General features: G+C 37.0%; 1 protein-coding gene across 2 annotated transcripts in view; it reads right to left on the bottom strand.

Moving 5' to 3' along the window:
* LOC127413952 (homeobox protein Meis1-like) overlaps nucleotides 1-10374 on the bottom strand; it is a 79707-nt gene extending 69333 nt beyond the window's left edge. For both annotated transcript variants that reach the window (XM_051651533.1, XM_051651534.1), the window contains exons 1-6: nucleotides 9693-10374; nucleotides 8040-8260; nucleotides 6721-6862; nucleotides 6463-6513; nucleotides 5908-5958; nucleotides 4926-5072 (exon numbers count right to left, since the gene is read on the bottom strand). In XM_051651533.1, coding sequence (XP_051507493.1) covers nucleotides 4926-5072; nucleotides 5908-5958; nucleotides 6463-6513; nucleotides 6721-6862; nucleotides 8040-8260; nucleotides 9693-9704 — 624 coding nt within the window. In that variant the 5' untranslated portion in view covers nucleotides 9705-10374. The remainder of the gene's footprint in view (nucleotides 1-4925; nucleotides 5073-5907; nucleotides 5959-6462; nucleotides 6514-6720; nucleotides 6863-8039; nucleotides 8261-9692) is intronic.
* Between the last annotated feature and the right edge of the window lie 8177 nt (nucleotides 10375-18551).

Raw genomic sequence — 18551 nt, 5'->3', positions numbered from 1 at the left:
GAGAGAGAGAGAGAGAGAGTTCTGTGAGTTTTTATATGCCTCATCAAATGAGATTAGCAAGGACACTTGGACAAGCTCACTAAAATACTCAAGCTCTGCTGGGAAATACTTGGGAATCACAAGATTAACACATGAACTTTGCCCAATGGATTGAGACCAAAAAAACAAATCTGTTCAGGACACTTGTTTATTTGTTTACTCCGGCTTGTTGATAAGGCCGAGATCCTCGATGTTGATAACATAGCATGTGGCTGCTGGTTCAACTCCAAGCAACAGCTTTAGGGCTTCTTAAATGAATGTATGTGGTAATAGCATGCACCGAAATACAGAGAGAAGAGAACGCTAGAACAATCCAATCCCACAAATAACACCTACTCCTTCCTCAAATCTTACAAAGCCAAATGGAGCAAAATCAGGGAGGGGGACAGAGGGGGGAATAATTGCTGGGGGGAAAAAACTGCTTAGTTTAGGTTATAGCTTTACGGAGAAAGCAAAGGCTCTTAAAATGGCCTGTCTGTGGGTGATATCTCGTTTTAGAACCAGTGGAGTTACACTCTTAATGGCACTGTAGGATAATCACACATCTTCTTTAATTACAACAGCTTTCACATCACTGGCTAAAAAGACTTTGAAGCTTCATTTCTCAAAATCTCTCATACTTAAAGTGTAAGATGTTGACCATTCTCTTGAAAATGTTAGACTATGGAAAATGTTTAATGAGAGTCAAGAGTGCTATTCTTGTGCAAAACAACATTCAAGGGCAAGGAAAATTAGTTATAGCAGCATAACTTGCGGAAATATAACATGCATCATTCAGAATATATATATAGGGCTAATTTTTGAAGCAAATCTCATTAACTGAGCCCAGGGTGTCTCTTTAAAAAGAGCACTTAACCCAATAATTCATGCCTGTTTTAAATTAAAATCAGAGAAATCACAATTTGATATTCTTGAGCTACTTCACTCCAAGAAGAAGATAAAAGTCTGTGTGAGTCGTGTGTTTGCTCTATATTACTTGTTGAATCCTTGACAGCAGCCAACATTTGTCTAGATAAGGAAAAACGGATCTAAACTTCTCATTATTTAAACAAAGACTATGATTACAGCACAGTAATAATTCTGGCATTGCACAACTATTGTCAGTCAGTCACTTTTATTTATAAAGCACATTTAAAAACAACAATTGTTGACCAAAGTGCTGTACAATGCTAGCGATTAAAGCAAAACAATAAAAGTGTACTAACAAATAAGCAAAGAGTCTGCGCATAAAGAGAATATCTTTGGTTTGCATTAACAAAAACAATCATGGTAATAAAAAGAAACTATATATTGAAAACGACACAACATTCGGTGCAAATAAGCTGAATATATTTTGTGCACCAACAATTGCTTGCTTGAAAACAAGTGATACATTTGACAGTTAGGATACAACAACAACCAAAAGAATCTCTCATGACAAGAAAACAATGACATTATTTATGCAACCCCTTAAAACAGGCTTATCCACGTTAGATGAAAGCTGCACTTATAACAAAATCCTCCAAAATCACATTAGAAATTCAAGACAAATTATTAAGCACAAAAATGGTGCAACTTCTGGGTGGCTCCTGTGCAATAGAACATCAAAAACGTTTTATAAAAAACTGGCCCTGAACAAAACAGAAAGGAATCTGCAAACAGAAACTATTCAGAATTTCAATTATTTCAACCCCTCTTCAGGCAGCACGGAATCATCTAAAGAGCCCTCGAGTACTAAAGTCTTAAGCACTGCAGAGGTTTTCATTGCATTCAGTTCATTAGCAAATGGCAGTGCCTCTCTGCAATTAAAGACAACTGTGCAAACGCTGCGGCCCATGGAAATGTCTTCAGACTCTTTACTTGGCCTTCCAAAGTGAAAATCAGCACTGAGCAAATATTTCATAAACAAGTTACCAGGAGCCAACCAATCGGAGAACAAATTAGCCCACCTAGCTGAGGCACAGAAAGGCAGTAAACATGCCAAAATAAAAGATAAAGACTTTACTGGGCCAACACTAAATCTATTTGTTAGTAGCTAAATGTTTGTGTGCAAATTGATCAGTCATGACTATTTTCACACATGGAACTATATCGCTCATAAAGAAATCTTATATATGGCATATATGTCAGATCAAATGTATGTTCAATGCATGGCTTTCACAGATATAAAAGTAACATACTTCAACCTAACCCTAACCCTAACTCTAACCTAACCCTACACCAATGCAACATATATGTTTCAAAATACTACAAAAAAATCATATATCATCATATATGTGACATATATTTTCCTAACTGTAATTTGAATAGGTAGCTATATGACCAAAAGTAGGAACTTTAATTTAATACAGTTTATTTTTTATTTAATTTTTTTCACTAGCCTACATGTTTGAAAAATAAGAGATAAGGAAACACTTTAAAGTGTCCCTGCACTCATATGGCAACTGAGGCTCATATGGCCTCGCGTTTATCAGCGCAGTATGAAGAAAACAACGCGATTCCGAACTGGTTGGGCCGCATTCACCAGAGAGTGATGAGAGAGAGAGAGAGAGGCTCTGACTTTTTCACCCCTGAGCTCTACCTCTCCTTGTCTTCTCTCGATACTTGCAAAACAATGCTAAGCTGGAGTTGAGACATTATTGATATGATGCTTGGGCGAACTGACTGAGGAAGACAACACTGTACAGCGGCGGACCAAAAGATTTTAATAAATTCTATGTATATTCCGGATTTTCTTTCTTTTTTTTTTTTTTTTCTTTTTTTTTATGCTGCAGTATTCTTGCTGGAATAAATTGGCCTTTGAATAAATGAACCGCCTTTCCCCCTCTTGTTAACATCGTTGGGAATTTGCACAAATGAGATTTTTTTTCCAGTCCAATTCAACTTTATGCCCGAGGGCATATATTAAAAATACATATGGAACGAGATAATGCACGAACGACGCAAATTCGTTAGGGATGTCACCGCCCAGCAAGCACAGAAGAACTGTAGTCACAAAAATATGATATGTGGCCTATACTATATATATATATATATATATATATATATATATATATATATATATATATATATATATATATATATATATATATGCACAGAAGAACTGTAGTCACAAAAATATGATATGTAGCCTATAATATATATATATATGACCTACCGTCAAATGCTTGGAGATAACTTTAACTCTAATTATTTGTTAACTAGAAACAGCGCAAAAAACGCCCACTGTGCATCTAGCTATTGAATACTTTATTTGAAAGTTTGATTTAAAAGATCATTATTATTATTATTATTATTATTATTATATCTGTATACTGTACATTGAGGCTTTTTCTTTTCTTTTCTTTTTTTTTTTTTAATGACAACCATACAAAAACTTGTGTGATTCTTAAAAAATAAAAAAATAAAAAATAAATAAATAAATAAAAACAGTTTTGAAAAGTTGGTCATTGGGGAAACAGAGTTTTCATGAAGATGTAAACGCCTAACACTAGTCCCGATATTTAGGCGTTAGACCTCATCAAGGAAAATATAGCAAATGTCTTCATCTTAAAGTCAATTAAAGATCTAAATTCGCGCCCTCGAGCAAAACATAAATTGCTCTTATCAAGTTATATACCTGCATACCCATGGGTCTTAATATAAGCCTAATTTATTTCTATCGCTTCAGTTCAGCTCTGCTCAAGAATTCATCTATTCAGGAATCTCGACAAGTACCCTCCGACAGAGTTTTGTTCAAAAACTCATAAGCAAACAATTGACATCATGCTATTTAATGCTGCCTTTGAATTAGAAGTATTAACCTATCTGAACAGATCTGCTCATTAACATAATAATTAATACAGCCGAGATAGAAGCGACTAAGGCAGCCAAAGGTCGTTTTATTGCAGTCCCTGTTTGGTAATAATTGAAATAGGGTTCTCTCTCTCTCTCTCTCTCTCTCTCTCATATAAAAGCTGGTGACCGACGCACTCATTGGAAAGCTACAACTGGTCAATGCTTTATTCGATCACACGGCCATATGGGAGATGACGGATTTAAATTATTTAGCCTAATCGCTTCATTACATTTATGCTGGTGAATCTACTAAGCCCCTTAATTTGACCACTTAGTTTTTCTTAACCAATGTCCCTCCCAGGACTCATATATCCAATATAAGGAGGGAAATAATCGTTGTTTTTTTTTTTGTTTTTTTTTAACAAATCTATTTCTAAAATATTGTGGTGTTGATACGCGCAAGGAACGCGTAAAAGTTGAAAAGTGCGTAAAACTTTAAGAAACATCAAAGGATCCGCCAGTACAACTGCCACATGATTAAAATGTCACAGAAACACATAATTCCAAACATTTACCTATACACACACAATACTGTTCGGCACCGCACTACTCAAACGTGAGCGCGCATCACGTATGTTACTCAAAGCGCTTTGGGTAGAATGCTGCGCGTAAGCAATGCGCGCTCTTATCTGAGGAAAAACACTGACAAGGCAACTAATGAAGCGTGAACAACAGCAGAAAAGCAAGGCACCAAACCACTAAATGCCCACTATAGATATGTCACGATTAGGTCTGAGAGTACTTATAGATAAATATACCAGAAAAAGCCCGAACATTCCGTTTGATTAAAAAAAGAAAGAAAGAAATTCGCATGCGAGAGAAAAGAAGAGGGAAAAGACTAAATTAAAATCGACAAGAAACAGGTCAAGTTTATGGCAATGCTTTCACGAGCTAATCTCCTCGGGTCAGTTCCGAGATCATCCCTTAATGAAGCAATAATAAGCCACATTATTCCAAAATTTTCAATCCGATGGAATTTAAAAGGCTTAATGGTATGCAAATAACAAGTGACCCAAAAGACGATCTGAATGGCCAGAAAAGAAAAGCAATGGACTCCTCCGTGCACGTACCTGATCGTGAGGCCCCGATGATCTTGTAATATCTTCACTGTCTGATTTGGATCCTCCTTCTCTGTCGTCTATAACCAAGTCGATGGGCATCTTGCCCTTCAAACAGCTGATGTACCGATGACAGAAATTGTCACAAAGTTCATGTACCTATAGATGCAAAGAGAAGCAGGCAGGGGGAAAATCAGAAAGGGTCATCACCGCAAGCTGACAAGTGCATCCAGAACTCCTATTGACATAGAAAACCTCTCCCAACGGCCTTCTCTGATAGCTATCAAACGCATCCAGGATGCGAAACAACTTTACTCCCTCTCAAAATAGAGATATCGCAGAAAATTGACACTGACAAGACGACTCACGGGCTACACCGTATTCAACACCCGTGTTAAATGCATCTGCTCCCGGGGTTGTGGCCATTAGAGAGATGACCTGCTTGACTGACATTTAAGGTAAACTGTTTAATTTCGTCTAGTTATTTCATTACCACCTCCTTACAAGGGAATAACATGCTCTCTCGATGCCATTCAGTGCATTTATGGCTGAATGTTCAAACTATCGCATTGCCTTGTTATCTCAGCACAGATATAGCCCTAGAGGCTCATGTAAATAACTTGGAGTCAATGTGTACTCAAAATGGTAAAGCTATGTGGTTTAACGATAAATCTCTTTATAGACCCTCTCTCGTCGTGGAAACGGGTGTTGATAAAATTGCTCTAAAGTGTTTTGTTAGTCACAGATTAATAAATAACATGAATCAAAAAGTGATTAAGTGGTAAAACAAGAGGCACAGCTGAAACATTGAAATGATTTATATTATATATCTGTGCCCGTTGTAGCCCGTTGCATTGTAATTAAACTCAGAGGAGAAATGGGCGGCATGATTGATTTTGACACTAATTACAACAGACTAGGAAAAATACATTTATGCAGATGAGGCCCATAGGTTTGAAGGGGGGACCGAGAATTTGGGGTGAACTGTGATTACCTTTTCGAGCTCCAAAAGATGAAACCGTAAAACTTGAATGGCTTGAATCATCTGGGGAAAATTGACAAATATAAACAGAAAGGTTCAGTATGAATGAGACGATAAAAACAGGCCAATTACAAACAAATCATGTCATCTATGGCATTTATCATATCATATATGTCTCGCGGTCACGGTCTAGACAACGCTTTATAATTAAGTTAGATTATAAATTATTTATGAATAAATTATTACTGTAATACATGTTTTTAATGGGTTAGTGTGCTCAGTTTGAAACCGAGGCTCCGAACAAGGGTGACGCGTCAAAATTGCAAAGCATTGAAGATAAGAAATCATTTGCATTAAAATAAAAAAACGTGTAAACTCTTATCAAGAAGAAAAATAAATAAAATAAACCCAGACAGCTATCTGTAATCAATGACTAGCAATGCCGTAAAGAAATCAAACAAATTGGGACAAAGGAACATTTTTTAAGAAACTCTAACAAATCACAACTCCTACACGAAAATCAAAATTACAACACAAACTTTTGAATATATAACAATTTGCACTCACCAAATTATCCAGCTCAGGATTTGATGAAAAAAGCGGCTTTTCTGCCCGAATCTGAGACAATATGCATGTAAATAATTAAACATTGTGAGTAAAAAAAAAAAGTAAATAATAATAATAATAATAATAATAATAATAATAATAATTTGATTATTCTAAAACACAAAACACCAACTTTGCAATTACAAAACTACGCAAATGTTTTTTTTTTTCTTCTTTTTTTTTTTTTTTTTTTTTTTGCGCCATAAAACAGTCTCTGACCTGTTTTGCAAACACTGCTATATCCTCATTGAAAGATTCTGACGAACACACATCCCCTCCAGCCACACCGGGCTCTCTAGGTGTGCATGTGGCTAATTCACATTTCTCAAAAATCAGTGCTAGAAGTGGGAACAGAGGGTGCCTGGAATAAAATAAATAAAAAGGAAACATCAGTACAGCGAAAGTTTTGGATTAGCACATAATGACATCTTATAAACATATAATATCTCTTGCAGTCGTTCAGAACTCCTTTTATATAAGTAGTTATTAACAATCGAATATGAAGGCTAGCAGAAAAGTTTTGCTTTAATTAACCTGATTTTACTTAATGTGAGCAGACTATATTTGCATACAATCGTGCCACGATACAAAGTATATTAACGGACGTGCATTGTTACGAGCCTTTTCAATTGTGCATTATGTTGTGTCATATGGACTCCTAGAACGCATTATCAAAGACAGCAGTCAATATAAACAGTGGGCTACGAGGTCACAGTACCTAAGAAATGCTCGTATTGAGTCTAGGCCAAGCATGCAATTTAACAATGGTTCAACTACTGGGCCTATCTCTTGTGTAAATGTTTAGGGACTTATCTAATCCAGAATGAATGAGAGTGCGTTCTATAGCAGGTTTCTACGTATAAATTGCTATTTTGAGCGACAACTGCATTTATATACGGCGCTCTGATGTAAACTCGTATGCTCCAGGAGCTTTTCTAGCTAAGCAAGTTTGGAGCAACTCCGGAAAATATACAGAATATGTGTAGAACCAGCACATCCAGATACAGTACATTTGCACATTTTATGAACAGAGCATGTTAAATATAGCTAAACTCTACAAGGGGTCTTCATAGTCAATTTACATGGAAATCATTTCGAGTGTTTACAGTTTTAAAAATAACTAAATCTGAAGTTTAAGGAATTACAAAAGTGAAGTTTTAGCCGGTACTTATAGATGTATTTATGAATAATGATGGTTTTAATTTATTTACTATTTATCAACTTAAATATAAAAATTTGAAACAATAAATAACTGTCTGGATGCTTTAAACAAAAAGTGAAAATATCTCTCACTAACTAAAAGGCAAAACAAGCAGCAAGTTTTTTTTCTTCTTTTCTTTCTTTCTTTTATATATATATATAAACACAACTAAAAGTAGACTAAGCAAAACGAAACCTTTAAAAAACAAAAAAGTAAAATGCCTCAAGACTTTTCAACACGTTTTATTACCCTACAGAGCCTCTTTTCCATTACGGCTCAAATAATGTGCTATTAGCAAACAATCGTGAAATATATGTTCATTGCTTTCTACACGTACCCGTAAATGGCGTCTTTATCTCTTTTTAGGGCGTCATTGACGGATGAGCCCATGCTGTGCGGCATAGCGTTGGTGTGGGCCGCGTGCGGGTACTGGTGGGAGTGGAGCTGGGGCCCGTGATTCAGGTGAACAGCCTGCATGGATCTGGCGGCGTGCGGGTCCCCGTACATCGTGCTCGGGATTCCTACTCCGTCCATCCCATAGTGGGGTATATCTTCGTACTGCACAAACACGGGGGGAACAGTCCCATGTTGTCACTTTTATCTCTTACAGAACACACGCATTAAAAATAATAATAATAACAAATAAAAAACAATTAGCCTACACAAAAATAAAGCACAAATAATAGCTATCGGAGGTTGTAATTAAAAAAAGATTGTTTCCCCATAACACTTTATTGTGGTATTACAAGGCGATTAAAAATATCAGCTTTGCATGCATACTTGACTGCCTCGTGTTTCTAACACTATGCCAAAATACGCGCTTTATTGCAAAAAGTGTAACGTGCTTTAAAAAACAGACTGTGGTAGACAGAGACTTGGAATGAAACGTCGGGCACATCCACATGGAGCTCTGAGCTAAAGCTTAATCGAGTTTATCACAAAAATATCAAACAACTTCAGGGTTTTGTGTGCTGTTGTGCCACTTTTATTATATGCATCCTTATTTTTTACAAGTGCACAATTCAAGGTATAGGTAATGTCACATTTGCACGTAGTCAACCAACTGTGCATTATGTTGTTAGCAAACTCTCTTTGCACTAGTTCGAATATAAACATAAGTGGCAGCATTAGGAGTAGTCTAATTAAACACAAATTTTACATTGCCCAATTATGCCTACAGGTTGTGCCAATCATTTTGACAAGTTTCTATAAAATAACTGATCAGTGACAATGATTATTTATTATAATTATCCAAAGTGCCATGCTATAGGAAAGTGTGAGAATGTGAAATGAACACATTTACATTTGAAAACTATTAAGGTGTAAGCAAGACAGCAAGGTGCTGTTGCAGTTCCATCACAACAAGCAAGATGTCGGAGGGTTGCGATTTAATCTACTTTCTGATTGTTTACGTTTGATTACAAACGCAAAGAAAAAAAGTGACCAGCGGTAAATGTCACCTTTACAAGTTCATGCGCACACCCATGCTTTACTGCGATGATGCTGAATATAAAACTATTATTGATTGAATATGGAAATAATCGATCTCAACTGTATTTGCTGCATGTTAATATTTCTACACGTTGTGTTAAATATCACCACATCTTAGAATGACTAAGTTATGAGAGTTGAGCTATTCAAAAGTTTTAAATATATTGGCCTTGTGAAGAGATTAAAAAACAAATTCTTGTCCGAATAGTAAAAGGGGGGAATTGTTCCATGTCTAATCTATAGTTAGAAAACATAGTCATATCTAAATATGAGAGTATCCATTTAAAATGTTTCAGTGTCCCACAACTCTAAGCCAGGCAATACATGAACATTTCAATGCTTGAAGCGTGAGCGATGTAAAGTTGCATGAAAAGGAAACGCATTAAATCTGGCAGGCGAAAGAAAAGAAAGTTTGCGAAACTGTCATCGGCCACGTTTCAGTATTTCCAACTTGCGTTCAGCAATATACGGAGCCCAGGAAACTTTTCGGGATACGTACCCTCTGCGCCATAGCCCTCCACACTCCCTCGTCTTCCTTTAATCGAAAATATATCCCCTATGAGGCCAGGGTTAACGCGAAATAAACACGCAAATTCCAAATGTTGAATGTGTTTCCCCCCCCCCCCACCACCCTCCAAAAAAAATCCAAATGCCTCTTTCAAGCGAGCGATGAAGCCAGTCCTTCACCACAAGTTCAGCCGAACGCGTTCAGCGATAGGTCCTCCGCTTTCTTTCCCCCTGGACAACGACGAGGCTCGAGCAAAATCTTCTATTCCAAAGCAGTATGAAAATGCCCCTCAAACAAAACTAGCAAATCTCATGGCTTTTTGCCACTCCGGCTGTCAATCAATCAAACGCGAGCTTGTCAAAGTGCTGAATGAATGATGATCCTCGGTGCGCTTCCACTGGTTAGCACCCTTAACGATAATACTACTCAAATGCCCAAAAATGAAGCTCTCTCTCTCGTTTCTTTGATCACTCTCGGCTCCTGAGGTGATTTTTTTATGCAATAGCTTCTAAATGAGATCAAGAGGAGGTGGGCTGATAATTCTGGCTTAGTTTTTCTTAAAGGAGCCACGATCGATGCTGCGAACTGCCTTTCCCGTATGCGTACAATGAGTGTGTGTTGAACGCGCCTCGGCAACTGAATCTGGACCAGACTGCTGATACCCGGAAGTAGTGGTGGCCATAACAGGTCGCGTCTTACACAATGCGATGGACCACATCAAGTTTCTGCCAAAGCAGGGGGGAGGTGGTGAAATGTGTCGGAAGCAGAAAAGCGCAGAGGCAGACCGCGGTTCAGCATGGATATCATGCAGAGACCTGGTTATGCTTTCAGTCTTTTATATTCAAGACACTGCGTTCATAATTCATATATGACATACAACGTTGCCTGTATACGGATGCAAGTGCGCATTTGGAAACAATGGATTCAAAAGCGCAGATAAGGATGCAGTGTGAGAGCTGTGATTCTCCAAAGTGAGCGTGGAGTCTTTTAAATCATGTCACTTTGTTTGAGCACTTCTTATGTTTATAATCAGTTCTGATCAGAATGTCCAAAAGGAAAAACGGTATTTACAATAGTCGGGGAACTTGCTTTAGGAACCCTGTTCATAGTGTCCAATGTGCGTATGTTTTACTCATTCCGTGCATTACGCTGTAGCTTATTGCAGTACTAGCCAAATAAGATGAAACATTGTTTAAAGCACATGCTCATATACCTTACATCTCACACAAACATCATTCAACAAAACGTATCTATTCAGAAAAAATGCTGCTCTTCAGCAGTCCTATGCGTGTGTGTGTGTGTGTGTGTGTGTGTGCACTGAACCAAAACACCCCCGTCATTTGTGAATGGGCTCATCCACTTACTGTAGGATCTTAGGAGTTTGGTGCAGTGTCCAATGAACGCGTGCTACAGTGAATAAAGTCGTCTATTGGTTCAAAACATGATCAATCATTAATTAATCGGTCGAAATGCGGCCATAAATGAAGAATGTGTGTAATAAAGATATTGTAATCTTGAGATGTAATCTTCGCATTCTATTTTGTTCTAATGCTATTCTTTCCCCCCCATCCCTTTCTCTCTGTATTTACCTCTAAACCAGCTGAAACACGCAGAATACACACACTCAAGACACTTTGTCTTTTTTCATATACGTAAATGTTAGGCTAATAGTTGTTGAATTATTGTAATTTTGAGGAAACTTAATGCGAAGCTATTTTTGTCCTTTCGACAACACGTCCCTAAACCATTCTTGGTGCCATCATATTGCTATTTCTTTTATTTCTTTTTAAGGATTGAACTTTGAAAAGGCATTCCAGTAGCTTCAAAGTCATCTTAAAGTCCGCCAATCAGAACTTAAGTGATTGGAGGCCATCACATGTTGGCTGTGGTCTGGTGAATTTAAAAATAAACGGCTCCTAAAATAAAAGTAGGCTATTATAAGTACGTTTCTTTATTACAAATATGTTGTTAACTAATAGGCTACCTTCCTTAAAATCTCAAATGAAATCCGAATAAGTTGCTTTGAAATTATAATTTGGAGTGCACTATTGTGGGCAATACAACTGACACGGTGACAAGGTGTATGCAGTTCGTCTGAGGAGCGTCTGTCATCGATCAGAAACGTTTAATGCGAGGAGCAGTGTCTTATCAGCTGCCTTGAGCATCACACAGCCCTCGCTTTACGCGCAAGAGCGGCGGTAGGATCCGGCGCGCACATTTACAGGCTTGAAATTACTAACAAATCCCCAAACGATGGGTGCGCGCTGCGCGGGTGAGATATCTGATGTTTCCATCAGTGCAACTCGCATGGACATAAACACAATGAAAGCAGGATTCATGCAACAGATGCCCAACGACATAAAACAATTACACATGCGTGCGTTTTTATTTTTATTTATTATCAATTTGTTTTATTGTTTATCCAAATATTAGCTCTAGAACCTGGCTAAGCAAATAATGCATTGCATATTTAATCTATTATATTTTATTTATTTACTCATTTGTTTTATTGATGTTTGTAAGCTCAACATTAGTTTAGCGTCTGTCTCAATTTTGTAAGAAGCAAACGGAATGACTTGAAAGCCTTGCTTACCCAAACGCTTAACTGCTGTCACAGCACCAGAATAGCATTATAAAGTAATTAAGTTCCTTCAATTAGCATCTATAAAAGGACGCTAAAGAGCACAAAGAGGGCATGGACTTTCACTGTTTAGGTTGGCTTTTAGTGAGGGTCACCAGAATGCAACACGCATCAGTAAGCTAATACCGTCATTTCTGATAAATTGGGTTTAGAAAGAGATATGAACCTTTCGGCATAGAATGAGAATGTGAGTTTAAAAATAAGCCCGACTCTTCATCGGGCAAATCGATCTGGCCTGCACTATCAGATAAAAAAAGAGAGCATCTATTTGCACCACAGGCATCATTTGTTCAAACTGCTCATTAGGGCTATCTGGTGTGTTGTTTTATTTATTTATGTTAAGAATTAATCATATAAACTTTATTTTTGTACTAAGTAGCCTATACAGTATGTAGCCTATACATAGCTTATATTAAGTACCTATAGAGTATATGTCCACCCATTTTAGAGCATAGGGCCTCTAAAATAACTCAGCGTTTCATATCAAACAATTAGCCTACGTTAGGCTTCAGAATCTAATTTTAACCTAGTTTCATTTTGAAAACAAGGACGTGTTCAAACGTATGAAGTCATTTGGATGTTTCTAAGAATGTTACCATCCTGCCTCAATATTTGTTATTCATTTGAATCTTTCTCTCCCTAGCTCGATATTGAGAGCAACATGCCGCTGTGGTTCAGAAGTCAAACGGAGGTCAGCCTTTATATCCCCCCGCAGCAATCTGCGAGCAGGGGCCAGACAGCAGTGAACCCTGCCTTCCCCACCACTGACAACCGCCTGAAAGTTACAAGACTATCCGGGTAAGACGCACGGGGAGAATACAGTAGGCTGTTGGCTTTTTCTTGATCTTGCCACTGGATGTAAAGCTCTCCCAACATGCTTAAAGTGCTTGTCAAAAGTATATGTTTGAATATTAAAATATTCGTTTTTCTATTTACTCATGATCGTATTTCATTACACAAGCTCACAACGGACGCTTTCGGCAATTGGATAATTTAAAATGTCAGACGCATATCAGATGGTCATTATTTTGTACTAATCGGGGGAAAAAGTCAAATTCATTGACTTGACAAAGAGGACTGCGTAGGCTACACACATAAAATTAAACCCCAAGGCATTAAAAAAAAATAAATAAATAAATAAATAAAAATAAAAAACAAATGATCATTGCGTCCATCAACGTATAAGTTCAATTAATCGGATAAAAATACAATGACTATTTTTTTATTATTATTATTTCTTTATTTTAGATGTTGCAGGTGTGGATAAATAAAGGCTATTTGTTTACTGACATTATTAGATGAAGGCTTTGCAATCAAGCGCTACTTTGGCCACGAGCGTTTGTCGATTTTTTTTAGTAGCCTACTAGTAGAACTAATTTAAAAAATATGTTGTTTTTTTAATTCATTATATTTTGTGATTTTATTTTATTGTATTTGACTTTTTCTTTTTCTTTTTCTTTTTCTTTTCATTAGGCCTATTTAGGCTATTATTTGCGACAAACTTTCTTAATCGAGACTTTTGCAATTGCAATAATGTAAACTGCTACAGAAGGTCAAAAAGAAAAGCATTTTTCATACGCAAAGGCTTTCAGTGACCTATATGCTTGATCATGTGCGCCTTCTACTGGATACATAAAGAATTTTCTTTCTATGTTTCCCAATGAGAGCCGCAGCGACTTTTCTGAAATATTAAAAAAATGCCACTATACATGCTACAACATCCCAAAACTTTTAAATAAGGCCTATTTGTTAAAATAATCATCAAGAGTAATTAAATATGACAGTTTTGTGGACTGTGTATTTATTAATCAATATTTAAAACGACTTGATCCAGTAAGCTCTTTGTTTCACGTGATCATTGTGTTGAATCTAATAATTTAATACAATTGATAGTTTAATTCTTGAAGTTTTCATCTGTAAATTATCTTTTTTTTTTTTTTTTTTCTGTAACTGAAAAACTTTATAAGTAAAACAAAACACAAATAATCACATTTCAAAATTAGGAAAAACTAAATCAAGCATAGCGTTAGAATTTAGTAGCCTAACATTATTGCCTGCGACAAAATACATAGCACAAAAATAAATAAATAAACATAAAACATAAAAATACAATACAAATCGTAAGGGTCAACAGCACTTTACAAATGAAAGGACACCGTTTCCTTTTGGCATGTTTTGTTTGTTAAAGCAATGATAATTAATTGTGTTCACTAAAGCTCATTATTGGATTATAACCTAAGAAATGTGCATGACACATTTTGCAATACCAAACAGCAATGCATTACCAGTGGAGCATCAAGAAAAGTTGTGATATCAGTGTTACGTTATGCCTTTGTGATTTTATTAAACTACATGTGGCCAATGGAACTGACATTAATTCACCGTAAATGAGATTTTTGATTAAAAGAACATACAAATACTATACTCAAACCTGTTTGTTTGTTTGTTTGTTTGTTTGTTTGTTTATTTATTTTATTACTAACATCAAGCTTGTGAGTTTTCACATAGGATGATTCCTGAATCTGTCGGCTTCCTGTGTTGACGCAGTAGGGATTGGAAAATATCGTGTCTAAATCTCTGAGAGCATGGTGTGCTCTCTCCCACCCTTTCTCTTGGTCTATCAGCTAGAAGTGCCAAAACATTTGCCACTTGAGTTATTATTTCAGGTGTGCTGATGGGCTCAGAGCCACAAGAGAGGAGGAGAAAGTGAGAGAGAGTGAGATAGAGAGAGAGAGAGGCAGATGGAGATGTGTGTGTATGTGTGTGTGTGTGTGTGTGTGTGTGTGTTGGGGGGTTGATTAGTGTGATTTCATTTGACCGAAGCCATGGCCGATTTTGCAGTGTGTGGAGAACAGGCTGGCAGAGCCCAGAGGTGAAAAGAGTAGGCCGCTGCCCTGGTTGAGAGATAGCAAGAGGGGGAGAGAGAGAAGGAGAGAGAGTGGCAGAGGGTTTGTGAAGCCTAAGCCAATCACAAAGTGCAGGGATGAGTCTCACACCTCCGAAGGAGGCTGTGAATTGATCAGCACCTTTGAGAGAAAAAGAGAAGAGGAAAAAAGGGATGAGGGGGAGGAGGAGACAGCAGCAATGGAGCAAAAGAGTGCTTCTGTGGAGGACGTGTGAAGAAGACTCATATATTCCTGCAAGGACATGGGGAGAGCCAGGCCTGGGCTCAGAGTGCCAGCACACCCTAATGAGCTCCGAGGCCATCACCTGTTTGTACACCGAGAGGGTGTCTTAATATTAAGACCATCCATGAAGGCCGGACCAGCACACTTCATGTACATCACACCCTCCTTCTCACAATCAAAGATGCTCAGTGTGGTTTTGCATACTTAAGTTATAGCCATACAGTCCAATGTAAACAGTCTATGCAGTCTAATATGCCATCCCTAAAGCCATCTCAGGTAGTATATAAGTGAGCATGGACTGTAAATACACTATAGTCTGTTCACCTAAATTGTGCTTCATGTGGTGACACCTAAATTAATTGGTTGCAAGTCAAAAAATATGACTTAATATGACACATTCAGACAGATTTGTGTTCCAGTTTGACTGATTAATTCTAAAGAACCAACTACAATAAACAACTAGCTCACAAACCATACAGTACTATGGCTTGTGATTAAGTTTTATTCTACAAAAGAGCACTTTCTCATTATTGAACAGTTGAACAGCAGAGCATTTCCATAACGTTTACGATTTTATTCATTTTCCATGACTTTCCCAGGACTAGAAAATGCCATTTTAAAATGTCCTGATCCAGGTTTGCATGACCATTTGAACCTTGGATAAGGCAGAAATAGGGCAGTAGATATATGTTGGTCTGTTTTTCAGGAAAAGAAAGACTGTGAATCTCAAGTATATGTGCTAAAAGTTCATTTTGTCAACTTACAATAAAGCACACTTGCATATAGATGCTCTCAGAGCTAACAGACATGGACTAAAAGCCATAAAACTCCTATTTCTGCATTTGATCTTTAAAGAAACAACTGTACATATGCACTTTTTACAGTGCATGTAGAGTGGAAGAGGTGAAAAAAAAAAACAAAAAAAACGCTGAATTGATGCATGATATACCAGTATGTATGAGCTAGTCAAAATCTGATCCCAACATCCCCTCGTAGCCTTCAATACAATTCAAAACAATAAAGATTCAATAAAAAAATGTCCAAATACAATTTTATTTTAATAGTTAAACAGGGCTGCTGTTGTGATAAACTGGAGAGAAATAAAAAAAAAGATTTAACATGTACTTTTGTTTGTAAATGTAACAGAAGACCTCACCTGTGGATCAAGACGAGAAAAAAAGTTACCTTTGAGTCAACTGCACTCAATCAAGTAAATATTTTTGGAGTTGGTCATTAGCCCTTTGAAGCACTCCAGTCTCCAGGCTAAACCTCATTGCTCTGTTGTGTAAAGGAGGTTGGTGAGCTCGTGTCCCTCGGGGCCGTGTTCTTGCCCTGGGGTAGGCCACAATCACTGAGACTCCTGACCCAAACACTCCACACTTTGATTGTAGACGCACTCGATTAACAATAGACTGAATGGGGTCTGACGCTGTGGGTCTCGACAAGTCCCTAAGGGAAACTTAAACCAGAAAGAGGGAGAGAGAGGTGCTTCTAGGCGAAACCGAGAGAAACAGGCAGGCAAACGTTTGCTCAGCCATTTGCTTGTCGTGTGTAAGTCTGCAAACAAAAACATAATTTTCACAACATATAAAACAAAAAATTTATAGTTAGATATAAAGTGAACTGTGTAATTATTTCAAAGTTAAAATACTTTCCCTATCCAACATTAATATGAAAAGCCAATATTAGTGAGCCATTTGGGGAACACTTACATTAAAATTCCCTTTGTTAAGGGTTTATAACAGGGTTATTTAATGAATAATAATTAATTTAATGCATTATAAATAATTTATATGTGGTTTTAACAACATGAATAAAAAAGGGCGAATTTCATTCAATACCTCCCATATAGTGAGCCATTTTACCTCACATGTCATAAATGCTTAATAACACTTATTAAGCATTAGTAACTTATGAAAATGTACCTTTAATGTAACAATAAAATAGCATTAAAATGTAACAATGTTCAGTATGGTTTAATATTTATCAGGCTTTATTATATATGTTGTGAAAAATCATGAAGATCTGAAAAGTGTTTTTGCAGAGGTAACTAAGACCAGTTAAGTTGGGACAGCACTCGGAGTAGCACGTCTTTTGACATAAGTGTGCACAATGAAAGTGACAACAAAGCAGACTGCAGAAAAATTACATAAAATCTCCTTTTAATCTCACTATGATATTTTTTATTTTTATTATTATTATATATATATTTTTTTGCAATGTGACAAATGATTTATTAGGGCATTTTATGTTTTTGATTAAAATAAATATGTATAAGTGTATTTTAGAATTGGGGTACTCGAGTTTGGACTCGGACTCGAGTCCAAGTCACAAGTCCAGTTTTAATGGACTTGGACTTGTCATGGACTCGGATGCATTTTTACTTGGACTTGACTCGGATTCAAGCTTTTGGGACTCTGGATTTTTTTCCGAGTCCAGCCGAGTCCATGACATTTGTGAATGAATGGAAAAAATAAAAATAAAAATAAGTAAATAACAAAACAGAAATTAATGAACACATCTCCGTCTGCATGCAGCTGTATTAGCCCCTGAAGTCGTAGACATAGCCAGAGTTTTTTTCACTGTTTTTAAGCAAACACATGCACACACACATACGCACGTGCACAGGCACACTCATCAGTCAACCAATACGCTTGAATGTTACTACAGAGACTGTATAACATTGACTACCGAGGTGACTGGCACAATGAAAAAATAAAGACGGGTATGTATCCAATGTAACAGAAACTAAACAAGGCAGTTTCACATGACACGGGATCTGACAACTGGTAAAATTGCGTGTGGCGTTTGTGCAGCCAAGACGGTGCTCGCATTGCGGTTTCATCGTGGTTAAAAACTTAAAATCAGGAACTTATTTGAGTCAAGTCATCCACATCATGTCTCTCACAGTTGACTAAAAACAGCATATCGAAATAAAAATACATAAAAATAGTATTAATATTGGATATTAAGTTGTTTTAGGCGTAATGTATCTACACATGTAGGCTTCAGTAGTCTCTTGTGGTCCACGCAGTGTTGTCAGCTTGAACTGGTCCATAATAGCTTGATGAATTAACTGTG

Source organism: Myxocyprinus asiaticus, chromosome 23 (genome assembly GCF_019703515.2).
Source record: "Myxocyprinus asiaticus isolate MX2 ecotype Aquarium Trade chromosome 23, UBuf_Myxa_2, whole genome shotgun sequence".
NCBI lineage: Eukaryota > Metazoa > Chordata > Actinopteri > Cypriniformes > Catostomidae > Myxocyprinus > Myxocyprinus asiaticus.
The sequence above is the reverse complement of the archived record's forward strand: the minus strand, read 5'-3'. Positions and strand labels throughout refer to the sequence as shown.